This window comes from Mizuhopecten yessoensis, unplaced genomic scaffold (genome assembly GCF_002113885.1).
Source record: "Mizuhopecten yessoensis strain PY_sf001 unplaced genomic scaffold, ASM211388v2 scaffold2461, whole genome shotgun sequence".
In the NCBI taxonomy this organism is placed as follows: domain Eukaryota; kingdom Metazoa; phylum Mollusca; class Bivalvia; order Pectinida; family Pectinidae; genus Mizuhopecten; species Mizuhopecten yessoensis.
The window spans coordinates 779,840-807,627 of record NW_018404557.1 but is presented as its reverse complement, the minus strand read 5'-3'; the positions used below and the strand labels follow the sequence as shown (position 1 = coordinate 807,627).

At 39.9% G+C, this 27,788-nt stretch overlaps 1 protein-coding gene across 1 annotated transcript in view; it reads right to left on the bottom strand.

The window, feature by feature from the left end:
- Positions 1-2,422: 2,422 nt before the first annotated feature.
- Positions 2,423-27,788, bottom strand: part of LOC110446054 (E3 ubiquitin-protein ligase ZNRF3-like) — an 89,479-nt gene continuing 64,113 nt past the window's right edge. Inside the window, exons 2-10 of the mRNA XM_021491011.1 lie at positions 24,134-24,250; positions 15,751-15,825; positions 12,452-12,604; positions 12,117-12,203; positions 11,689-11,715; positions 11,216-11,389; positions 10,492-10,594; positions 7,456-9,186; positions 2,423-7,204 (exon numbers count right to left, since the gene is read on the bottom strand). Of these exons, the coding sequence (XP_021346686.1) occupies positions 7,143-7,204; positions 7,456-9,186; positions 10,492-10,594; positions 11,216-11,389; positions 11,689-11,715; positions 12,117-12,203; positions 12,452-12,604; positions 15,751-15,825; positions 24,134-24,250 (2,529 nt within the window). The 3' untranslated portion in view covers positions 2,423-7,142. The remainder of the gene's footprint in view (positions 7,205-7,455; positions 9,187-10,491; positions 10,595-11,215; positions 11,390-11,688; positions 11,716-12,116; positions 12,204-12,451; positions 12,605-15,750; positions 15,826-24,133; positions 24,251-27,788) is intronic.

Here is a 27,788-nt window from a genome sequence, read left to right as displayed (position 1 = left end):
TAATAATATACTTTGGTCAGCCTTCTGATGTATTGGGGGTATAACTGTCTGTGTAGTCATTACTAACAAAGTAATAATACACTTTGGTCAGCCTCCTGATGTATTTTGGGTATAGCTGTCTGTGTAGTAGTTATTAACAAAGTAATAATACACTTTGGTCAGCCGCCTGATGTATTGGGGGTATAACTGTCTGTGTAGTAGTTATTAACGAAGTAATAATATACCTTGGTCAGCCTCCTGATGTAATGGGGTTAACACTGTCTGAGTAGTAGTTATTAACAAAGTAATAATATACTTTGGTCAGCCTTGTGATGTATTGGGGTTAACACTGTCTGTGTAGTCATTATTAACAAAGTAATAATATACTTTGGTTGGCCTCCTGATGTATTGGGGGTATAACTGTCTGTGTAGTCGTTATTAACAAAGTAATAATACACTTTGGTCAGCCTCCTGATAAAGTAATAATATACCTTGGTCAGCCTCCTGATGTAATGGGGTTAACACTGTTTGTGTAGTAGTTATTAACAAAGTAATAATATACTTTGGTCAGCCTTGTGATGTATTGGGGTTAACACTGTCTGTGTAGTCATTATTAACAAAGTAATAATATACCTTGGTCAGCCTCCTGATGTAATGGGGTTAACACTGTCTGTGTAGTAGTTATTAACAAAGTAATAATATACTTTGGTCAGCTTGCTGATGTATTGGTTAACTCCCTTAGACCATGAATTAACAGTATTTTCTATGTAAGATTTACCTCCCTTAGACCATGAAGTAACAACTGCTTTGCATAGATTAACACAACGAATGCCATACCACCTATTGTTTATATTGTTGTAATAAATTGATAACCGTGTCATCTTTTACATAATTTTTATCTGGAAGCAGATCCATAGTTCTGTTACACTTTAACTTTAACTAAAAGCACTACATAGACACATCACCATTCAATTGTTTCAGAGATACCATGTGAATGATGATATAATAAAGGAGTCCCACATCAACAGTATAACGGCCTGTGTAAATCACCTAAATATTCAAACAATCATGGCAAAATATTTACAGTAGTATTTTAAATCTTTCCATATTCCGGGCTCCGTCTCTCTGGTCCTAAGGTGGGTTTTTTAGATCTGTATGCATGTAGATATAGTTAAAAGTGTTGGGACCTCAAACGTTTCCATATTAAACCCTAATATTGGTAGCAAGCTTGTTTTCTTTAATCCATGCCCAGCAATTGACATATGTTCACATTCAAGTTATTACCATACTACAAGTTTATAAATGGAGAAATATAGAGAAACATTTGAATAGCAACATTTAGCTTGAATGGTGACACCGAATCTTTGTATGACTTTCTATATATAGCAACCTTCAAACCCTGAAACACAAAGATGTCAGAGGTATTATCATGCCGGACTTTTGTATAAATTTTGATAAAAATCCATCAGGAAATAAAGTTGTTAGACTGATGACACTGAATTGGTTGATTATTTTCTATCAATGGAAATGGTGATCTTGGCCTTGTCCTTTGAATCCTGAAACCATCTAAGGTATTTGAAATACTTAAAATATGTATAACTTTTTATGAAAATCTGTTAGGAAATAAAGTAGTTAGAGTGAGGACAATGAATCAGTTGATGATTTTCTACAGCAACAGTGACCTTGGCCTTGACCTTGACACCCTAAAACACAGTCATGTCAGAAGTATTCTCATACTCGACCTTTGTATAATGTTTTATCAAAATCTGTCAAAGAATGAAGTTGCTAGAGTGCTAACATTGAATCGCGATAGCAGGGATACCTGCACACGATCCCCTCTCCCCAGTTTATGGCGGGGGCATAAAAATAGTCCTTAAATCCCAGGATTACTGTCATTGTAAGTTATGTCCCAGGATTACTGTCATTGTAAGTTATGTCCCAGGATTAGTGTCATTGTAAGTGATGTCCCAGGATTACTGTCATTGTAAGTTATGTCCCAGGATTACTGTCATTGTAAGTGATGTCTCAGGATTAGTCATTGTAAGTGATGTCCCGGGATTACTGTCATTGTAAGTTATGTCCCATGATTACTGTCATTGTAAGTTATGTCCCAGGACTACTGTCATTGTAAGTTATGTCCCAGGATTATTGTCATTGTAAGTGATGTCCCAGGATTACTGTCAATGTAAGTGATGTCCCAGGATTACTGTCATTGTAAGGTATGTCCCAGGATTACTGTCATTGTAAGTGATGTCCCAGGATTACTGTAATTGTAAGTGATGTCTCAGGATTAGTCATTGTAAGTGATGTCCCAGGATTACTGTCATTGTAAGTTATGTCCCAGGATTACTGTCTCTGTGGGTCATATTTATTGAAGTGGCCCAAAATCACTGAGGCATGAGAGAGCAGGCCTGATGCAGGAAATAGAACACAACAAGAAATATAGATTTCTGACTTTATTTCAGTTTTTTCCACAGTGTCACCATGGAATGGAGGATAAGTTAATATTGCATTTTGTGACGCAGAAGTCGCATAATAAGAATAATGAAATACTTCTCAGTTTAATAATAACGACTTATGTTGCCAACACATGGTAATTCCTTGTGCTGTTAAAATAATAACAATGAACTAACATAACTTATACAATGTATAATGTCTATTCTCCAGCGTAGCACCATTACAGTCTAACTGGACTTATGTATAATGTCTATTCTCCAGCGTAGCACCATTACAGTCTAACTGGACTTATGTATAATGTCTATTCTCCAGCGTAGCACCATTACAGTCTAACTGTATGTGCCTGGAGAATGGACCACATCCTCACTCACCTGTAATATACCTTTGGGATCCAAAAGTAACATTTATGTTCATACTGTCGGGCCCTTGGATCCAAGAGTTCTAACAACAAGGAGACTGTCTCACCCTTTGATCAAAGAGTGCAACTATCGGTAAATCTGAGACTTTTTTTGGTCTTCAGCTAGCATAACTTTCCATGAAAAATGTTCACATGGAATAAACACTTGTCCAAATCAATACACTGAACTGTTGGTGTCCTTACACAAAGTCTCCCTCCACTCAGTAAATAAATTGAACACATTGGTGTCCACACGTTATATCTCACTCCCCATCCTTCCTCATCTGACAACAGTTAGAACAGTTAATAACAATGTACACAGAACCTACATTCATCTGACACTGGAGCCAAGGGAGGACACTGACCTATCTCTGATGTGGCAGGGGCAGTTAATAGCAATAGATAATTGTTTGTTTGTGTGTCAGAAGCAGATAACTGAATGTCTAGTGGATCAAGGGCAGATAACTGAATATCTAGTAGATCAAGGGCAGATAACTGAATGTCTAGTAGATAAAGGGCAGTTAACTGAATATCTAGAAGATCAAGGGCAGAAAACTGAATGTCTAGTGGATCAAGGGCATATAACTGCTTGTCTAGTGAATCAGGAGCAGATAACTACTTGTTTAGTGAATCAGGGCAGATAACTACTTGTTTAGTGAATCAGGGGCAGATAACTACTTGTTTAGTGAATCAGGAGCAGATAACTGCTTGTCTAGTGAATCAGGAGCAGATAACTGCTTGTCTTGTGAATCAGGAGCAGATTAAATAATTACTGCAAGCCTAGTATATCAGGGATGTATTTCAAAACTAATGAAATGTCCAGGAATGTTTAGTGACATTGAGGGCATATAACTGCAAGGTTGATGTATCTGGAATATATTTCAAAACTAATGACATGTCAGAGGCAAATGAACTTATTGCAAGCATTTAGTGAATCAGGGGCAGATAACTACATGTGTAGCACATCAGAGTCTATGCACAGTATATGTTTTTGAAATTATCAAGGGTAGATAACTGCATATCTTCAGGTGATGAGGTAAGTTTGTCAAATGCAAATAACTACAACTAGCCAACTCAGGATTTGCTTAGTATGGTGGATAGAGCACAAAGCACAATGCTGTGCATTTCAACTGGTCCAACACCCCAATACACCATTAAGTTAATATAAAATACAGAACAATAAAAATCCATCTCTATATTATGTCAGCTTGCTGAAAGATAAAATATTGGAATAGGTCTGGGTAAAACGATTGTTACGCATATATTATATAGGAAAACATCATTGATTTAACTTCAATGTTTACTTAGGGAGATTTGATATTACAGAAAGTACCTAAGAATACATAATGCCCGTCTATGTCATAGAAAATAAGAATACCATAATGGTTCTAAACATTTCTACAGTAAACACTTTTATAAACACTGTTCTACCTCGTATATATAAGGCTATCACACCGGACATGTCACATACATGTAGAGATGTGGAATTAGTTGGAAATATTTGAGCAATATGACAATGTAATATTACAAATGTCACCAAGTACTAAATTATTGTATAATATTGATACTGGATTTCATATAAAGCTGGTGAGTTAATTGATCAAAAGATTTTCTGATATTTGGTTTGTCACCAGTGTAAAGATTAAACTTCAGCAAGTATCTTGATAAATTTCCGAGGAGATAAAATCTCTAAGTAAAGAGTAAGTGATTTTGTAAGGGAGGCGGAGCTTAATTTGTAACTTGTCAATTTAAATTGTAATTTATTAGGACATAAGTTCGGTTATAAAATCAGCTTATCATTGAAGAGGATTGGAATTCCTTAATCTTTATAACTTTAAAATTTCTAATAGTTATTAAAGAGAACATTTGTTTTGTTACTTTCAAATCTAAATTACACTATATCAGAGAAAAGATGTCCCACTTAGTAGGTTACTTGTAAATCTAAATCATTAGAGAAATTATCTTTATCCTTTTAACTCAGAAAAATTGAATTCCCAGCTTATTGAATTGTAATACAGGTTAAGTCATTAATCAGGACTAATTGGTTTCTAGGAACCCTCTTGACACCCCCACACTATACAATGCAAGTTATAACACAGTAAATGTTATCATTTCTGACTTAAACATTGTATTGTCTGGCTCTTTCCTAACATGAGGTAGTTTTATAATGAACATAAACACGATTATGATTGTCACTTCACCATGGCAGCACTGTCGGCACCGATTGGTCACAAAAATGTACGTTTTCCATTAACTTACGTATGAATCATCAAGGAACGTCCTACAGCCTGCACAGAGATGTACACTGCTCCAGGAAAACAATGACCAACTTGACAAATATGTATGTAAAAAGGGGAGATAATAAATGCAGAACCTTACATATTTTAGAAATAAAATAGTTGCAAAAGAAAGCACTGATGAGGATATTAAATGAAGTATAAAGGATGTTTCTGGTTATGCTTGTAGTAGAATCTAATATGTTTGAAAAGAAATTAATTTTAATTATTGATTAAATAAATAATTTTACAAAATAGAATGCAAATGGTTGACACATGTAGCTAGAGAACTTATAACTGAATCTTTGCCTACACATTACTGTATAAAACATTCAATACCCTTCATTTGAGCTACCCAATCAGAAAACTTGTTACAGAAACAGGATTTATATAATCTCTTCTGTAATTGGATGATCAAACTATACGGACACCAGAGTGTCCACATATAACAATATTCACTGGCCAGTGGAAACAAAACGAGAGAAACACTCTTGGTAAACAGACACATTACCTTCAGAGTCATTCAGTAATCGTACACACATTTACTCCGATACCAAGGTCATTCAGTAATCTTACACATTTACACCGATACCAAGGTCATTCAGTAATCGTACACAATTACACCGATACCAAGGTCATTCAGTAATAGTACACATTTACTCTGATACCAAGGTCATTCAGTAATCTTACACATTTACACCGATACCAAGGTCATTCAGTAATCGTACACATTTACTCCGATACCAAGGTCATTCAGTAATCGTACACATTTACTCCGATACCAAGGTCATTCAGAAATTGTACACACATTTACACCGATACCAAGGTAATTCAGTAATCACATTAAATCATTCTCACACTTGTAAGGACTTTATTTTTCATATATAGCACCATATTCCATACACAATAAACAGCACATTATCCCACAGTTAAGATCTGAAGACATTCAATCAAAGATCATGATCATGACCTCATAAACTTTTTTTTTGTACCACATTCATTATTGCACTGAGCCTTCCGAAGGCATTCAAACAATTACATGCTAATAAACTATTATCTGACCTTGACCCCTGATTGAACATTATGACCTTGATCTGTAATGGATTTTTTCTTATGTTGATCCTTATGGAACCTTTTGACCTTGGCCCCTGATTGAACATTTTCTGATTTTGTCCTTTGATTGTGGACATTTTTAACATCTGTGATTGAACATTTTCTGACCTTTACATTTGATTGGATTTTTCTGACCTTGACCCCTGATTGGACATGTTTTTCCTTTGACCCTTGATTGAACATTATCAGTATGATTATACCAGAAAAACAACCAGATTAAGTCTGAGCTAGGGAACACTAGCAAGTATTCAATGGTTGTGTAAGTGTTATTAATAATTAATATAAATAATCAAAAAATAGCAAAAAAATGGGTATTTTACCTATTTTGAACAGGAGTATTCTTGTACTGTAGTATATTGACTTAATTTCATGCTCTGGTTATAACCATTATTTCTTTGATGTTGATTATTTATGGGTCTAAATAATGAACAAAAACCAAAAAGACATAAATGCAGACAGTGTCAATAAATTGAAATTACAATAATTCATACCCGCATTATACATCTTTTTTATATATAGCTGATGAAATTTCAATTAAACAATAAAGAATTTGGCCCTGTTTATTGAGATAGCTATCACTGCCACTGTTCTTTGGGGAGGATGATGTTGGATGGGACATAAGGAGGACGATGCCACATAAGTCACAGAGTCACGGACTATACTGAGGATGATGCCACATAGGTCACGGACTATACTGAGGATGATGCCACATAAGTCACAGACTATACTGAGGTTGATGCCACATAAGCCACGGACTATACTGAGGATGATGCCACATAAGTCACGGACTATACCGAGGATGATCCCACATAAGTCACGGACTATACTGAGGATGATGCCACATAAGTCACAGACTATACTGAGGATGATGCCACATAAGTCACGGACTATACCGAGGATGATGCCACGTAAGTCACGGACTATACTGCATTGACAGAGTTGTAATGTTCTTCATCATCCAGTGGAACAGTCAAGTAGCCTCCTGAAAGAAAAAAAATGATGTTAAAATCTATTTCGCAAATCAATGAATGCAAGATGCTTTAATGTAAACATTTCCAGATAACAAGCTTTAAACATTTCTTTAGCAAGCCACTCACAAATTTTCTGAAAATATCACAATTTCTTTTTTAATAGACAATCAAGTCTGTCAACAAATGAAACATGACCAAAGGTTTATTTTATGTCAATAGCACAGTAGCCTCAACAACAATAAAAAAAGAACTTTGAACCTACCTTCTTCAGAGCACACCACCATTGAAGGGTGAGAAGCTGTGTGGTCGCTATGACAACTATCGCATGTTTGTTGCCAGGGGCAATACCCATGAGCCTCTGGAAACATGTCTCTAGGAGATAGAAGGCGTGTTAGCCTCTTGCTAATAATACTAAAATCCAGCTGTTTAGCCACTGGTCTAGGGGCTCCTGGAGTTAACTTGTTTATTGGTGAAGGTTTGGACTCCTCTAGCTTATTGCTAATGTTGTAGGGATTATTTGGTTTTCCAGCTATTAATAAAGGTGACTGTTGTGAAGCATCACAATTGGAATACAACTCGTCTTCTGGCAAAAAACTTGTGTTTTTGTTTTGATCACATGATTGTTTGTGCACCATCACAGTATTTGTACTGGCCCTAGCCTCAACCTCGGTCTCATTCACCTCGCACTTTTTGTGTCTTTCAGGTAAAGGTCGTCCATAACTATCCTTTATAATGATGTGACTAGCATCAGAATACATGTTACTACAGTGTGAAGTATCCACCAATGTCTCACTGGCCAACATACTTGAGTTGTCTCCCTTAGCACACATTTTCACCGTTTCCTGGCTACTAGCACAGTTTTCACATAAAATTTCCTTGGAAGAATGTACACTATCACACCCACTGAGCTCGCTGAGGTTGAGCGAAGATTCACTATTACATACACATCGACTTTCTGCATTTAGGGATTTTTTTTCACAAAACACACGATTTCCATGATTTATCTCCCCTGAACACAATTTACAGTCACATATTTCCGCAGTGTTTGCGTGCGTCGTAATGTCTGGTAATGAGTTGTGATCCGAGCTGCCATCTGTACACATTTGGTCGGGTGCCCCACCCCAGAAAATATTGGATTCGCAGCTGCTGGCATCACTATAGTCGCGAATATCACTGCTCCCATATGTACTGTGGTTGCTGTCGAGGATGTTGGCATTTCGACACAGCTCACACTCTAGACTACTACTACTGGGATTTCTGTCCGAACCACTACTACTGCAGCTTCCATATTGTGCTGTCACACTCAAGTCCCGCCCACTCCCGCTAAACTCAGGTTCACTCTCACATACCCCTGGCCGTGGGTACTTGCACTGTGTTGATGTGTGGCCAGTGTTGAAGGGTGAGATGTGATACGACCTGGTCTTGGTGTGACGTCTACACTGCTCGCCCCCCGCCACACCTCTTCCTCCATACACAGACATACACTGTGAGTAAGATATCCCTGAGTTATATATAGTTGTAGTCACATAGGGGGTGCTACTGTACCCTAACCTGTGAGCGGAATGATACTGTGAACGGGTGTGAGGAGGGCTACAACAAGGGGCCACAGCCTGGGCATAGTGCACATTCTGGTAGTGTTCACTGGACCCTGGTGCACGCTTACTAATGACTCCTGAAATGTTTGGATGAAACTCGCGTAAATATGAACTACATGATGATGGTGATGATCCAAGAGTGCCCTCACAAGAGGGACAGCCACGGTGGAGCAGCCTTCGAGCTGAGCGAGAGTCTCTACTGGAGCGAACATAATGAAGATACTCTGTGTGAGGAAGTTGTTGGTAGACAGAAGTGTCACCACCGTGCACCTCGTAGGAACTGTTAGCAGGTATATCATACTGCCTTTCGTGTCGACTCGGCCGAGAAGAAGAATGGGTCGGAGGTTCGTTCCGAGTCCTGACAGGCTCCTCCTGGACCACAGAACTCTCAGGCTGAGCTGTAATACAAAGTGACCATTTATTAACTTGATCTTACCTATCATCTTATTTAGTTATCAACACATCTTCAAATCTCCAGTCAACCTGTTCTCCTTTAATACTGTTCTTAAACCAGTGTATCTTTGTCATCATTACTGTGTAAATTGTTAAGATCATAAAAAAATTCACGTACATTTTCTGTCATACAAATTAAAACTGCCTGTATCCATTGAAGTCTGCTTCATCTTTTGATTTGTTTTCATTTAAATTCTTTCCAAGTTCAGGTACATTTAACATTATAGTAAATATAGTGTCATGTTATTGAAGTAATAGGACTATTTCTTGTTGTTGGTCTCAGGCCTTTTTGCCCACAAATCATCATGCTCCTCAGTTTGATTTTTACTGATCTATTAAGACATCACTGCATATGATAGTGAAAAGAGTTTTCTGTGGTTTTTATAGATTTTGTGAATGACTGGTTTATATCACTATGATATAGTAACATAATGACTGGTTTATATCACTATGATATAGTAACATAATGACTGGTTTATATCACTATGATATAGTAACATAATGACTGGTTTATATCACTATGATATAGTAACATAATGACTGGTTTATATCACTATGATATAGTAACATAATGACTGGTTTATATCACTATGATATAGTAACATAATGACTGGTTTATATCACTATGATATAGTAACATAATGACTGGTTTATATCACTATGATATAGTAACATAATGACTGGTTTATATCACTATGATATAGTAACATAATGACTGGTTTATATCACTATGATATAGTAACATAATGACTGGTTTATATCACTATGATATAGTAACATAATGACTGGTTTATATCACTATGATATAGTAACATAGTGACTGGTTTATATCACTATGATATAGTAACAGTACAGCGCTTCTTCACGTAGGTTCTGGAAAGATTTTGGTTCTCCTGGACGATGTACAATACCCGAGGCGAATGGTACTAGTTTAAAAACGATAATGGCAGTAGAGCATTGTCAACACAATGGAATAAAGTTAACAGGTTTGGTTTGTACTGGTAAAATAAAACAGTTATAGACTGGGTACATGTGTGTTCTCAGCACTCCCTTCAGGGAACATATAAAGACTTTTTACCTGGTGCCCTTTCTATAACTCAGTCGCATATGTAGTCTGACAGTTTTATTCTTTATTCAAAGACTTACATTGTTTTGAGCAATCAATCATAATTCAACAAATGATCTATCTAATATGGCTAACTTTTCTGGTTTCCTGTGAATATTTAATTCCGGCTGAAGCGTATACGTACCTACAATGTTGAAGAGACACAAGGGACAAGTTCTGTGTGTGACCAGCCAGGGGTCGACACAAAGACGATGAAACTCGTGGGAACATGGCAGTACTCGTAGGCTCTACAAACAACATCATCAGAGGATCATAAACGACAGTGTCAGTCAGAGGGTCACTAGAGACAGTGTCAGTCAGAGGGTCACAAACGCCAATGTCAGTCAGAGGGTCACAAACGACAGTGTCAGTCAGAGGGTCATAAACAAAGGCGTCAGTCAGAGGGTCACAAACGACAGTGTCAGTCAGAGGGTCACAAACGACAGTGTCAGTCAGAGGGTCACAAACGCCAGTGTCAGTCATAGGGTTACAAACAGAAGTGTCAGTCAGAGGGTCACAAACAGAAGTGTCATTTAGAGGTCACAAACAACTGTGTGGGTTAGCTTATGGGTTACAGGTCAACATCAAGGTAGATCACCAATAGTTTGGCATTAATTCCCTTTGAAGAATAGACTTGTTAAATGTTAACAAAAGATCTGATTTTTCAAGTAATAAGATTTCACTGCATTTTAAGAATACTACTTTGAGATTCTGCTGTAAATTATACACAATCCACCATCAACAGTTAGGAGACATTAACATTCACTGAATTATTCATAACAATATCACATGATTTTCCTATGGAAAACATTGCAGACAATTCCAAAATGTCATTGACTTTATGAAGACACAGCTGGTTGCTTAGTTACCTGTCCCTCGGTGTACTCGTCCAGACAGATGGCACAGCCCTCACAGCCAGACGTATTACTGCAGATGTCCGACACCGGGGTTTGGACCCTCAGGGACTTCCCCGATGACGACCCTTTGAATTTTCTCGTTTCCAGTTTGGATATTGCACGTTTTGCCAGCGCAGACATTGAAAGCTATAATGAAAAAAAAATGTTCATTAGGATTAACTTGGAAACATGATCCCTTAAGATTTTAACTTAACTTTGGACTAAACTGTTTGACATTCAAGAATTTTCGCCATTAAAATGAAAATTTCCAAACACTGTCAGATTGTTAAATGTTTTGTGGCCATGTAACAGACCAAAAGTATGTGTGAGATTCTTATGGAACAGTGTATTAGTTGGAATGATAGCCAGAATTATACCATTGTTCAGGAGAACCCTCCCAATTATTGTATCGTAGTTTTTTTACATAGGTCTTGATATCAACTTACCTGTTGCTCTCGATGCCTCAATTTTAACTGAAAATATAAAAAGAAAATCTTAAAACTTTCATTTCTTTTTCTTCTTGGTACAATTTGGTATAGAATACTAGAGAAATGTTTCTGTCATAGACAATAAAGTATTATAGGTATTATAGTACTATTGCTCTACGAGGGTAAAAGCTGGCTTGTGTAATGAGTAAAGGGACCACTGATACAGATGTACTATGAAAATTGCAGGAAAAAAATCAAAATATACAAATCTATCAAATTTGCTTAATCTATATTACTGTAATAGAAATAAAACAGCCTTTGCTACCTCCATCCTACCTCAAAACCATACCTAGGATTGTAATAGTTGAGAGTGTTGACACAAGTTATAACTAAGATCGTTTGTATTGACAAGTATCATACTTTTAGATTTTTTGCGTCAATCTTACCTTTAGGATGACAATGATACAGATGATACAGAAGAGGATGAAAACAGCGACAAAAATGCCCATGTCAAAATATTCTTTGGTATTTGTCTGAAATAGATAAAGAAGAATTACATGCATGCTTGGAAATATATATCATTAACCCAGGTCATATGTGCTAGTTTAAAGATTAAATCTTATGATCTTATGATTTTATCTTTTAGTTTTCAACACCAATATTTCACAGAACACATTTCAAAACATATAAGTATTTGAATCATAATCTTGCAAGAAGATGGAGTTTCTGCAGATATTTAACCCCCATTAACAATGCGAGCTGCTGGGCCAGTACTACTCACCTGAGGATCGCTGGGCTGGTGAGGGTGTAGGGATCGGATCCTGGCTCTCGCTTTGTTAGTTGTCTCTTCTATAATACGCATCAACTCCACTGCCTCTAGTCCGTGGATCACAATGACTGGGCGGTCAAGTTGATCATCAATCCGAGAGTTAAGCTAAAAAACATACATTCCACAAGTCCACAATATGATAATAATATCTACAGATTAATTTGTGTGGCAGTTTTATTATTTTCACTAAACATTAAATTTGTGAATTCAAAATGATAATAAATTTTCTGGTAAAGTAATATTGCATACCTAACAATTTGTAGTTAAGTAATACTACTGGTACATATTATACCCAACAATATCTAGTAAAGTAACACTACATACCCAACAACCTCTAGTAAAGTAACACTATATACCCAACAATATTAAGTAAAGTAACACTACATACCCAACAATACCTAGTAAAGTAACACTACACACCCAACAATCTCTAGTAAAGTAACCCTACACACCCAACAATCTCTAGTTAAGTAACACTACACACCCAACAATATCTAGTAAAGTAACACCACATACCCAACAATACCTAGTAAAGTGACACTATATACCCAACAATCTCTAGTAAAGTAACACTACACACCCAACAATCTCTAGTAAAGTAACACTACACACCCAACAATATCTAGTAAAGTAACACTATACACCCAACAATATCTAGTTAAGTAACTCTTTATACCCAACAATCTCTAGTAAAGTAACACTACACACCCAACAATATCTAGTTACGTTACTCTATATACCCAACAATATCTAGTAAAGTAACACTACATACCCAACAATCTCAAGTTAAGTAACACTTCACACCCAACAATATCTAGTTAAGTTACTCTATATACCCATGCAACAATCTTGAAACCCCAAATTGAACACTGTATTAATTAACTCAACCCTGCATGAACTCATCCCTAAAGAAACTCAACATTGCACAGTCAGGTATATCCCGGGTGGAGGAGTCTGAGAAGGGGAGAAGTCATGGTGGAGGAGTCTGAGAAGGGGAGAAGTCATGGTGGAGGAGTCTGAGAAGGGGAGAAGTCATGGTGGAGGAGTCTGAGAAGGGGAGAAGTCATGGTGGAGGAGTCTGAGAAGGGGAGAAGTCATGGTGGAGGAGTCTGAGAAGGGGAGAAGTCATGGTGGAGGAGTCTGAGAAGGGGAGAAGTCATGGTGGAGGAGTCTGAGAAGGGGAGAAGTCATGGTGGAGGAGTCTGAGAAGGGGAGAAGTCATGGTGGAGGAGTCTGAGAAGGGGAGAAGTCATGGTGGAGGAGTCTGAGAAGGGGAGAAGTCATGGTGGAGGAGTCTGAGAAGGGGAGAAGTCATGGTGGAGGAGTCTGAGAAGGGGAGAAGTCATGGTGGAGGAGTCTGAGAAGGGGAGAAGTCATGGTGGAGGAGTCTGAGAAGGGGAGAAGTCATGGTGGAGGAGTCTGAGAAGGGGAGAAGTCATGGTGGAGGAGTCTGAGAAGGGGAGAAGTCATGGTGGAGGAGTCTGAGAAGGGGAGAAGTCATGGTGGAGGAGTCTGAGAAGGGGAGAAGTCATGGTGGAGGAGTCTGAGAAGGGGAGAAGTCATGGTGGAGGAGTCTGAGAAGGGGAGAAGTCATGGTGGAGGAGTCTGAGAAGGGGAGAAGTCATGGTGGAGGAGTCTGAGAAGGGGAGAAGTCATGGTGGAGGAGTCTGAGAAGGGGAGAAGTCATGGTGGAGGAGTCTGAGAAGGGGAGAAGTCATGGTGGAGGAGTCTGAGAAGGGGAGAAGTCATGGTGGAGGAGTCTGAGAAGGGGAGAAGTCATGGTGGAGGAGTCTGAGAAGGGGAGAAGTCATGGTGGAGGAGTCTGAGAAGGGGAGAAGTCATGGTGGAGGAGTCTGAGAAGGGGAGAAGTCATGGTGGAGGAGTCTGAGAAGGGGAGAAGTCATGGTGGAGGAGTCTGAGAAGGGGAGAAGTCATGGTGGAGGAGTCTGAGAAGGGGAGAAGTCATGGTGGAGGAGTCTGAGAAGGGGAGAAGTCATGGTGGAGGAGTCTGAGAAGGGGAGAAGTCATGGTGGAGGAGTCTGAGAAGGGGAGAAGTCATGGTGGAGGAGTCTGAGAAGGGGAGAAGTCATGGTGGAGGAGTCTGAGAAGGGGAGAAGTCATGGTGGAGGAGTCTGAGAAGGGGAGAAGTCATGGTGGAGGAGTCTGAGAAGGGGAGAAGTCATGGTGGAGGAGTCTGAGAAGGGGAGAAGTCATGGTGGAGGAGTCTGAGAAGGGGAGAAGTCATGGTGGAGGAGTCTGAGAAGGGGAGAAGTCATGGTGGAGGAGTCTGAGAAGGGGAGAAGTCATGGTGGAGGAGTCTGAGAAGGGGAGAAGTCATGGTGGAGGAGTCTGAGAAGGGGAGAAGTCATGGTGGAGGAGTCTGAGAAGGGGAGAAGTCATGGTGGAGGAGTCTGAGAAGGGGAGAAGTCATGGTGGAGGAGTCTGAGAAGGGGAGAAGTCATGGTGGAGGAGTCTGAGAAGGGGAGAAGTCATGGTGGAGGAGTCTGAGAAGGGGAGAAGTCATGGTGGAGGAGTCTGAGAAGGGGAGAAGTCATGGTGGAGGAGTCTGAGAAGGGGAGAAGTCATGGTGGAGGAGTCTGAGAAGGGGAGAAGTCATGGTGGAGGAGTCTGAGAAGGGGAGAAGTCATGGTGGAGGAGTCTGAGAAGGGGAGAAGTCATGGTGGAGGAGTCTGAGAAGGGGAGAAGTCATGGTGGAGGAGTCTGAGAAGGGGAGAAGTCATGGTGGAGGAGTCTGAGAAGGGGAGAAGTCATGGTGGAGGAGTCTGAGAAGGGGAGAAGTCATGGTGGAGGAGTCTGAGAAGGGGAGAAGTCATGGTGGAGGAGTCTGAGAAGGGGAGAAGTCATGGTGGAGGAGTCTGAGAAGGGGAGAAGTCATGGTGGAGGAGTCTGAGAAGGGGAGAAGTCATGGTGGAGGAGTCTGAGAAGGGGAGAAGTCATGGTGGAGGAGTCTGAGAAGGGGAGAAGTCATGGTGGAGGAGTCTGAGAAGGGGAGAAGTCATGGTGGAGGAGTCTGAGAAGGGGAGAAGTCATGGTGGAGGAGTCTGAGAAGGGGAGAAGTCATGGTGGAGGAGTCTGAGAAGGGGAGAAGTCATGGTGGAGGAGTCTGAGAAGGGGAGAAGTCATGGTGGAGGAGTCGGAGAAGGGGAAAAGTCATGGTGGAGGAGTCTGAGAAGGGGAGAAGTCATGGTTGAGGAGTCTGAGAAGGGGAGAGGTCAGGTTAAGATTAATACCTCGCTTGCTGCACTTGGTACCTCTGTGATGTCAAATACAACAGCTGTTGCCCCTCTGTGTATAGCCTTCCTTGCCTGAAAATAAAACAGAAGCTTTACTCAGTAAAGTGTCCTACTTAGAACTCTTCTGATCCATTCTTGTAACAAAATATCAAAATGTATCAAATAGAACTCTACTTTGCTAGCCAGGAATAAGGCAAGGTGCCTATGTTGCTTGTAAACTGTTTACACTTTTCATATGGATTATCTCCCTTCTCCCATTACATAAAACTTGTCATTTACATTAAAATGTGTTCGAGGAGCAAGGTAAGAAAGTGCATGACTGTCATAAAATGTAATGCAGCATCCACATTTTTTGACAGACAGACAGACAGACAGACAGACAGACTTATAACATAGAGTATTCCACCTTTAGCAAGCTTATAACATTAGAATGTACCCTCTTGGCCCAGTGATAATCCAGTCAAAATCCCCTCAGCCCTTCTTGATGAGTAGTATTTTAAAGAAAATTGACAGATGGAGGATGAACACAGCACCATGCTATGTGGTTGTCGGTAAAATTTACTTTAAAATCAAAACACCATGATGAACAAATCACTGGACAATTGGTATAGGCACATTTCACGTGACAACAGACATAGTTTATTTAGATATTTCAACCTAATTATATTATCACTTTGATTTTGTTTTATCCTAATTATGGTATGTTTTTATGATTATCTTCTCTCCATAAAGAGACACCAAAGAAAAAATACATGAAGATTTGAAATACACTTTAAGGTTGTGTCCAGATGTCTATGATTACTGTGTCCGAAGAACTATGGTCAGCTGTTGACCATATCTCTCAAACAGGTCCCAACGCTACACACTGTTGCCACCAAAAATTTAATGTGACCCCAGGTCATTCCACACTCACAAAGCTCCTAAAACTCATTATCACTGCCATGAAAACTAGGCTGACCGTGACTTCAGTAAAAAAAACTTATTTGACCAGAGGTCATTGTGGGCAGACTGGGCCATCACTGTCAACCATCAAGGGAGATCACACACTTTAAAGTTTCCGCTCCATTTTCCATCACAAGCGTTCCAGCTTCTGGTTGTCGCTCTGATTTCCGCCACTAGACCTAAATCTTGTCAAGTCAAAGAGACAAAGATTTTTTTTCAAAGCTGGCCCGTCAACACTACGGGATGATTTATCGTGTTTACAAGCTTTTTTACGCATGTTCTCTATAACTACTGGAGTTTTCTGTATGAAGGATCACTACCATGTACATGTACTCATTTTTTTTAATACTTGTCATTTTAAACACACCTTTTTATAAAGAATGGCCGATTCCTTACCCTTTGTTCGTGGTAACTTAACGGGATTCAATTTTCTAGATGAAGGATGATTTGTTTTTTTATCTTGTAATTTCTGCTCTATCTAACACAATTGCTTCAGAATAAAATTGTTGTTTTGTATAACGGCAAAGCCACACACCGTCCATATTTGCCACACAGAGTAGGACTATCAGATTCACTCAGGTCTTCATGTGGATTTGTAGTCTACAAGGGAATCATCCTATAGGCCGGATCATGTAGTCTACAATGGAATCATCCTATAGGCCTGATCATACACTCAGGTCTTTATGTGGAATTTTAGTCTACAAGGTAATCATCCTATAGGCCTGATCATACACTCGGGTCTTCATGCGGAATTGTGGTCTACAAGGGAATCATCCTATAGGACTGATCATACAGTCGGGTCTTCCTGTGGATTTGTAGTATACAAGGGAATCATCCTATAGGCCGGATCATGTAGTCTACAATGGAATCATCCTATAGGCCTGATCATCCACTCAGGTCTTCATGTGGATTTGTAGTCGACAAGGGAATCATCCTATAGGTCTGATCATACACTCAGGTCTTTATGTGGAATTTTAGTCTACAAGGTAATCATCCTATAGGACTGATCATACACTCGGGTCTTCATGTGGAATTGTAGTCTACAAGGGAATCATACTATAGGCCTGATCATACACTCGGGTCTTCCTGTGGATTTGTAGTCTACAAGTGAATCATCCTATAGGCCTGATCATACACTCAGTTCTTCATGTGGATTTGTAGTCTACACGTGAATCATCCTATAGGCCTGATCATGCACTCAGGTCTTCATGTGGAATTGTAGTCTACAAGGGAATCATACTATAGGCCTGATCATACACTCGGGGCTTCATGTGGAATTTTAGTCTACAAGGGAATCATCCTATAGGACTGATCATACACTCGGGTCTTCCTGTGGATTTGTAGTCTACAAGGGAATCATCCTATAGGCCGGATCATGTAGTCTACAAGGGAATCATCCTATAGGCCTGATCATGTAGTCAACAAGGGAATCATCCTATAGGCCTGATCATGTAGTCTACAAGGGAATCATCCTATAGGCCTGATCATACACTCAGGTCTTCATGTGGAATTTTAGTCTACAGGGGAATCATCCTATAGGCCGGATCATGAAGTCTACAAGGGAATCATCCTATAGGACTGATCATACACTCAGGTCTTCATGTGGAATTTTAGTCTACAGGGGAATCATCCTATAGGCCTGATGATACACTCAGGTCTTCATGTGGAATTTTAGTCTACAAGGGAATCATCCTATAGGCCGGATCATTTTGAAATTTCAGCTTTAAAGCAAAAAATAATTCTGACAAACTATCTAGTACTTCCACATAGGTAATTCAAACTACCCCATACTCCTATAATTAACACGTCTAATTGAGGTGTATAAAAAACCTGCGATTTAAGCACAGTCTATATATAGCTATCTAATTCAATTGATAGATCAGCATTTTAGACAAATTTGACACCATCAGGAAAACGTACTTCTAATGGTATACCCCCGGTAGGCATGTAAACCTTAACCCATTTTTTCATTTCCTTTAAACTTCAAATTTTAAAGTTCAAATAACAAACAGCTGTTAATAATCATATATAGACAGGCTAGAATGTCTATTTCACACTCAAATATGAAGATATTTCCAGCAATTTTAATATCAATAACTTAATGCATTCTGAGCTGAAATATTATTATAGATAATAAGATAATGATATAAATGACACGTCTAACATGACGTGTTGTACTTGTACATACCTGTGTATTTCACACCTGGACTCCATAATTATATTGTAATTGGTTTAAATCTTTCAGTCATTTTCTTGAACATCTTAAATTAGTCTTTTAGAAGCTTTACAAAAAAAGTTCAAAAGGATTTTGTTGACAGATGAAACTTGCCCGAATTCCTGTTTGTACAAGTTTGATGTTGTACATATAATTGGTCAATCAAACTCTTTCATCTCTATTCCAAATTGAAATCTATATATGACCGCACAGACAGTTTAACACTGACTGAAATAAAAAGACTTTGATCTTGTTGATATGCAAATGTATGATAAATAATAATATTTATCAATTTTAAGAAATAATTCTCAGAATAATATATTAAAACACATCTGATCATTTGCAAAACAATCAAAAACAGCACTTCTCCTAACACAAATACAGCCCACTCCCTCTGGTACCTCCACATGTACATAGAAAACAGCATGTGCATCCCCATCCATTCCATCCCTCCTCCAGGTATACCTAGATTTACAGGTATATATACTGTACACCTATATGTGTGGACACCTGTATTATACCTGTACTGACAGATACCTATACCTCTACCTGTATGTGTGGACACCTGTATTATACCTGTACTGACAGATACCTGTTTACGGTACCTAACCATGCCTACTCCACACATAATGCATTACCCCAACAATAGGATCTGACAGGAAAAATGAAATTTAAAACCTCCAGACATTTTAATGAAAGCGTGTATCACATCTAGTGATGAAAACGGATCATAAAATAGAGATATTGGAGGTGTGTTGACATAGGGGAGGTGTACCCTGGTAATTAAAGGGAGCAGGTAGCGAATGAGGGTCTCATTACAACTCCTAATAACACCTAATTATCTCTACACCCCTTTTACACTGCACAAGATCATCTAGAAACTCAGCGGGACCCATTTTTATCCTCCTCCCTCCCTCAAAATGCGTCATATTTCAATGATAACCGTCCCATTCATTGTAGAATGTAATTATTAGAATCTCTTTTTTTCTTTTTGATAATTTAAAACCTCAATAGACTACAAACCAATCTTTTCCTGTTGACTTAGTATTGGAAATGAAATATAAGAAAGAAAAAGAAAATGTCTGTTAATATTTTGATTTGGATTTTGTCCCTTTGACACTATTTAATGTATCAGACCATGTGTATCTAAGGATATGAATAGAAAAACTGAGTGTGCCGATTTAAGGTATGATTACATATTGCCTATTACCTGCAGCCTATATGCCTAACTATTACCTGCAGCCTATATGCCTAACTATTACCTGCAGTCTATATGCCTAACTATTACCTGCAGTCTATATGCCTAACTATTACCTGCAGTCTATATGCCTAACTATTACCTGCAGCCTATATACCTTAATATTATATTTATCATATATGCCTAACTAATACCTGTAGTCTTTATGTCATGCCTCCCATTGATATCTCTTGACTGGTAACAGATTGGTCTGTTGCATGTTAGTTGGTCGTTCCTTCTATCTGTATCAGACTTACATGTATGTGGGGTGTTGATAATGATCACCGTTGTTTTGTTCAATCATAACAAGTACAATGGAGGGAGATCACATGTTGGAAACCACACAGAGGACTGTCATTGGGGTCCCGTAACAAACGGGGGCTGTCATTGGGGTCCCGTAACAAACGGGGGCTGTCATTGGGGTCCCGTAACAAACGGGGGCTGTCATTGGGGTCCCGTATCAAACGGGGGCTGTCATTGGGGTCCCGTATCAAACGGGGGCTGTCATTGGGGTCCCGTATCAAACGGGGGCTGTCATTGGGGTCCCGTATCAAACGGGGGCTGTCATTGGGGTCCCGTATCAAACGGGGGCTGTCATTGGGGTCCCGTATCAAACGGGGGCTGTCATTGGGGTCCCGTATCAAACGGGGGCTGTCATTGGGGTCCCGTATCAAACGGGGGCTGTCATTGGGGTCCCGTATCAAACGGGGGCTGTCATTGGGGTCCCGTATCAAACGGGGGCTGTCATTGGGGTCCCGTATCAAACGGGGGCTGTCATTGGGGTCCCGTATCAAACGGGGGCTGTCATTGGGGTCCCGTATCAAACGGGGGCTGTCATTGGGGTCCCGTATCAAACGGGGGCTGTCATTGGGGTCCCGTATCAAACGGGGGCTGTCATTGGGGTCCCGTATCAAACGGGGGCTGTCATTGGGGTCCCGTATCAAATGGGGGCTGTCATTGGGGTCCCGTATCAAACGGGGGCTGTCATTTGGGTCCCGTAACAAACATATATATCAAACAGACACTGATAGGATTCAATACCAGAGATATATGATCATCAGTATTTTCTGGGAGGTAGTGGCTATTACAGCAGTCCATCAATCAAGTCTGCCAGGTTAACCTAACTAGAGCACTTGTTTCATGAGTAATAACATAACATAGGACAATTGTCTATAGAGGTACAGTAGCCTAGGACACTTGTCTATAGAGGTACAGTAGCCTAGGGACACTTGTCTATAGAGGTACAGTAGCCTAGGGACACTTGTCTATAGAGGTACAGTAGCCTACGACACTTGTCTATAGAGGTACAGTAACCTAGGACACTTGTCTATAGAGGTACAGTAGCCTAGGACACTTGTCTATAGAGGTACAGTAGCCTAGGGACACTTGTCTATAAAGGTACAGTAGCCTAGGACACTTGTCTATAGAGGTACAGTAGCCTAGGGACACTTGTCTATAGAGGTACAGTAGCCTAGGACACTTGTCTATAGAGGTACAGTAGCCTAGGGACACTTGTCTATAGAGGTACAGTAGCCTAGGGACACTTGTCTATAGAGGTACAGTAGCCTAGGGACACTTGTCTATAGAGGTACAGTAGCCTAGGGACACTTGTCTATAGAGGTACAGTAGCCTAGGGACACTTGTCTATAGAGGTACAGTAGCCTAGGGACACTTGTCTATAGAGGTACAGTAGCCTAGGGACACTTGTCTATAGAGGTACAGTAGCCTAGGGACACTTGTCTATAGAGGTACAGTAGCCTAGGGACACTTGTCTATAGAGGTACAGTAGCCTAGGGACACTTGTCTATAGAGGTACAGTAGCCTAGGGACACTTGTCTATAGAGGTACAGTAGCCTAGGGACACTTGTCTATAGAGGTACAGTAGCCTAGGGACACTTGTCTATAGAGGTACAGTAGCCTAGGGACACTTGTCTATAGAGGTACAGTAGCCTAGGGACACTTGTCTATAGAGGTACAGTAGCCTAGGGACACTTGTCTATAGAGGTACAGTAGCCTAGGGACACTTGTCTATAGAGGTACAGTAGCCTAGGGACACTTGTCTATAGAGGTACAGTAGCCTAGGGACACTTGTCTATAGAGGTACAGTAGCCTAGGGACACTTGTCTATAGAGGTACAGTAGCCTAGGGACACTTGTCTATAGAGGTACAGTAGCCTAGGGACACTTGTCTATAGAGGTACAGTAGCCTAGGGACACTTGTCTATAGAGGTACAGTAGCCTAGGGACACTTGTCTATAGAGGTACAGTAGCCTAGGGACACTTGTCTATAGAGGTACAGTAGCCTAGGGACACTTGTCTATAGAGGTACAGTAGCCTAGGGACACTTGTCTATAGAGGTACAGTAGCCTAGGACACTTGTCTATAAAGGTACAGTAGCCTACGACACTTGTCTATAGATGTACAGTAGCCTAGGGACACTTGTCTATAGAGGTACAGTAGCCTAGGACACTTGTCTATAGAGGTACAGTAGCCTAGGGACACTTGTCTATAGAGGTACAGTAGCCTAGGACACTTGTCTATAGTGGTACAGTAGCTTATAGGACACTTGTTGTGAGAGTTACATTTTATAAGTTAATGTCTATTAACACTTAAATCCTAGCCTTCTATACATCTGATTGATCTGTCCTACAAACATGCGGAAATACAAATACTTGCTTAACTATAACGATTATGAGATCAACTAGACCTGATTACTGATTTTTTTTTTGAAATCTACAATGATCTTATTTCTGATTCCATGATAATGAAACACAGAACCAGCAGATCTTAGATGTTACCTCAGTGGTAAGGTCACGTGCAGCTCTGCCATCAGGTTTGGGCACATTGGTGCAAACTCATTTGTAGAATGATCAGTTAAAACTGTAAGTTTTTGTGTGTGTTGATAATGGTACAATCCCCTCTGACATCTGGCTCTTCTGACTGTATACCTTATCTGCCTACTGTTATCCAATGTAACAACACCTGTGTACCAAACCTACCATCAACAGGTCGTCTAGTGACAGTTGTGTTCTTCATTGTGTTCGTTACTGTTATCAAGGCCAGGTAAAGGCAGTAACGATCTGCATTCTGTTCTAAACTGTAATTAGTGACACCTAATGTTGGTAGAGAAACAGGTGTGTATGACTTACCTGCTGATAGAGACAGATGAGTAGACTTACAGGTCACTAGAGACAGGTGTGTATGACTTACCTGCTGATAGAGACAGATGAGTAGACTTACAGGCCACTAGAGACAGGTGTGTGTGACTTACCTGTTGGTAGAGAGACAGGTGTGTATGACTTACCTGGTGGTAGAGACAGGTGTGTATGACTTACCTGCTGGTAGAGAGACCGGTGTGTATGACTTACCTGTTGGTAGAGACAGGTGGGTATGACTTACCTGCTGATAGAGACAGGGGAGTAGACTTACAGGCCACTAGAGACAGGTGAGTATGACTTACCTGTTGGTAGAGAGACAGGTGGGGATGACTTACCTGCTGATAGAGACAGGTGAGTAGACTTACAGGCCACTAGAGACAGGTGAGTATGACTTACCTGTTGGTAGAGAGACAGGTGTGTATGACTTACTTGCTGATAGAGACAGATGAGTAGACTTACAGGCCACTAGAGACAGGTGTGTGTGACTTACCTGTTGGTAGAGAGACAGGTGGGGATGACTTACCTGCTGATAGAGACAGGGGAGTAGACTTACAGGCCACTAGAGACAGGTGTGTCTGACTTACCTGTTGGTAGAGAGACAGGTGTGTATGACTTACCTGCTGGTAGAGAGACCGGTGTGTATGACTTACCTGTTGGGAGAGACAGGGGTGTGTGACTTACCTGCTGATAGAGACAGGGGTGTATGACTTAATTCCCTGCCACTGGCGACAGGTGAGACATGTGTGTTAGACTTACCTGTTGGTAGAGAGATAGGTGTGTGTGACTGACATGTCACTAGAGACAGGTAAGACATGTGTGTTAGACTTACCTGTTGGTACAGAGACATACAGGGTCGGGAGAACACAGCTTCAAGCTTCATCACTCCCACCCAACCATACAGGTGTTTCTCGTTCAAGTTTTCATTGCAGATACTCATGGGATGGAGCTGAAACATACAAATACATCTTATTAGGTTTTTTTAGTCGAAAACAAAAGTAGGGCTTCCAATCAACATGGAATTAAAACCTAAACAAGACATATTCTATCTGGTATACTGAAGGACAGGATTTCATTGAAAGGAATTCATAATTAACAAATTTGTAATTGTTTTCCAATATTACAGTAGTTTGCTCTTAAAACTGTCCCGGTACATGTTGTTACAATCTGTACATAATATACCCAAGGTTAGAGCCTTTTACAACAGTTCCACACCAGGTGTACCATACATCTGCTAATGTTCATAGTCAGCGATGAAGTCAGGTTTACACTGACAGAGCTGATCAAATCAAACTTATAAAATCTGCAGTCAGTGACCTTTGTAAAAGTCTGTATATGATATTGTCATGTCTTTATACACATTGTTAAAGCTGTAAAAGATATAACAATAACTTATATCTCATGCTATCACAAGAAAACTTGAGGACATCTGTTTAAACATCTCACCTACTTCATTAACGACACAGACCACTCAAACTGTCCTACAAAAGTCATCAAGTGCTTTATTATTTTCAAATGTGAATTTAAGCAATTAGTACTTTACATTGAAATCAAAGAAGTTGAACCTGACCCTGTGCTTCTAACGAACAGTGCCACTTTTCAAGGAATGAGTATGTTATTCATGAGTAGGAACACTTACATCTCCCTTAAGGACAAAATGAAGGAACATGGTGTGTGGTTGTGTTGTCAATACATGTACAGGTACCGGGACGGAGGATCAGAGTTATAGATGAATTCAGGAGCAGAGGAAGGGGATGACCTTAGAGACAGAGGATGGATTTTATAGGTGAACCAATGGGAAGAGGGTGGGGATGACCCAAGGGAAGGAGGATGGGGATGACCCCAGGGACAGAGGATCAGAGTTATAGATGAATCCAGGGGCAGAGGAAGGGGGTGATCTCAGAGACAGAGGATGGATTTTATAGGTGAACCAATGGGAAGAGGGTGGGGATGACCCCAGGGACAGAGGATGAGAGTTATAGATGAATCCAGGGGCAGAGGAAGGGGGTGACCTCAGAGACAGAGGATAGATTTTATAGGTGATCCAATGGGAAGATGGTGGGGATGACCCAAGGGACAGAGGATGAGAGTTATAGATGAATCCAGGGGCAGAGGAAGGGGGTGACCTTAACAGACAGAGGATGGATTTTATAGGTGAACCAATGGGAAGATGGTGGGGATGACCCAAGGGACAAAGGATGAGAGTTATAGATGAATCCAGTGGCAGAGGAAGGGGGTGACCTTAAGAGACAGAGGATGGATTTTATAGGTGAGCGTATGGGAAGAAGGTGGTGATGACCCCAGGGACAGAGGATGGGATTTATAGGTTAATCAAGACAAAGGGCATATAGGATAACCCCAGGGACAGAGGATGGGGGTGACCCAAGGGAAGGAGGAGGGGGATGACCCCAGGGACAGAGGATGAGAGTTATAGATGAATTCAGGGGCAGAGGAAGGGGGTGACCTCAGAGACAGAGGATGGATTTTATAGGTGAACCAATGGGAAGAGGATGGGGATGACCGAAGGGACAATGAATTGGAGGTTTGTAGGTAAATCCAGGGGAAGAGGGTTGGGGTGACCGAAGGGACAGAGGATGGGAGCTATAGGTTAATCTAGGGCCATACTATAGCTAGTATTGACTTCCCGTATACAAACACTAGTTCCTCTACCACACAGCAAATGACATCATTTCACAACACAGGTAATTCTGGAGACTGTACGTAGCATCTCTCAGATAACAAACTTTTAGCCCGTATCCTTTACTGTACAAATTAATGTGAACGAGGAAGCAATTGATGTCTGCTAGCTATCAGATCACTGCTTTTATATCTCACTTCTATCAGATCACTGCTTTTATATCTCACTTCTATCAGATCACTGCTTTTATTTCTCACTTCTATCAGATCACTGCTTGTATATCTCACTTCTATCAGATCACTGCTTTTATATCTCACTTCTATCAGATCACTGCTTTTATATCTCACTTCTATCAGATCACTGCTTTTATATCTCACTTCATGCTAGCTATGAGATCACTGCTTTTATATCTCACTTCATGCTAGCTATATCAGATCACTGCTTTTATATCTCACTTCATGCTAGCTACCATATCACTGCTTTTATATCTCACTTCATGCTAGCTATCAGATCACTGCTTTTATATCTCACTTCAAAGATTAACTGTCAATTGAATGGATTTGTTTAAACACAGCAGATTTTATAAGAATTTAAATTTCCATTGAGTACATATTGATACACCTCTAATTTTTGTGTATCTTTACCAAATGCAACCTTACACAACAGTGTACATATGTAGGGCTGGCATTCTTTTCTCCGCTTAACACTTAACAATGATGATGTTTAAGGCCTGGTAAGCTTGTCTGCAAAAAGTTAATGATGGCCAGCTTTCATAATCCCTTATACATTAATACCTATTACCTCATATCAAAATATTCTTAACTACAGTATGTACAATAAATCCCTTAATCTGTTATAACTGTTCAATATAGAGTACGAACAAAGAAATGTTTTCAGGTAGACATATGGAGCTGAGCAGGCTGTTTGTCTGCAGTTCACAGGTGTATAGCGTAGTGCTCCATGCGTAATCCCAGTGACAAACAACATTAAGAAATCGTAAAAACGTCTTTCAATAGTAAAAAGCCTGCTCCGTAACACTTACACAAACAATTTCTATGTCATTGAAATTCCATGATAAAAAGCGTATACAACACTCAAGTGTGTTACGTATACAGATCAACTTTTTATGGCTTTGAATCGTGTTTCAATATTGAAATACGCGTTAATATTATCACAGCTTCAGACAAACATAAATCAACATTACGCATAACCAAATTTAATGTCTTCATTAGGGTATTTTTTAAAAAGAAAGTAATATATAACATATCCATGTTTTACCTTTACAAAGGTATGAATACTGGAGAGTTATACAGGTATGTATACTGGAAAGTTATAAAGGTATGTATACTGGAGAGTTATACAGGTATGTATACTGGAGGGTTATAAAGGTATGTATACTGGAGTGTTATAAAGGTATGAATACTGGAGAGTTATACAGGTATGTATACTGGAAAGGTATAATGGTATGTATACTGGAGAGTTATAAAGGTATGAATACTGGAGAGTTATCCAGGTATGTATACTGGAGAGTTATACAGGTGTGTATACTGGAGAGTTATACAGGTATGAATACTGGAGAGTTATACAGGTATGTATACTGGAGGGTTATAAAGGTATGTATACTGGAGAGTTATCCAGGTATGTATACTGGAGAGTTATTCAGGTATGTATTCTGGAGAGTTATACAGGTATGTATATACTGGAAAGTTATAAAGGTATGTAAACTGGAGTGTTATACAGGTATGAATACTGGAAAGTTATAAAGGTATGTATACTGGAGTGTTATACAGGTATGAATACTGGAGAGTTATACAGGTATGTATACTGGAGAGTTATACAGGTATGTATA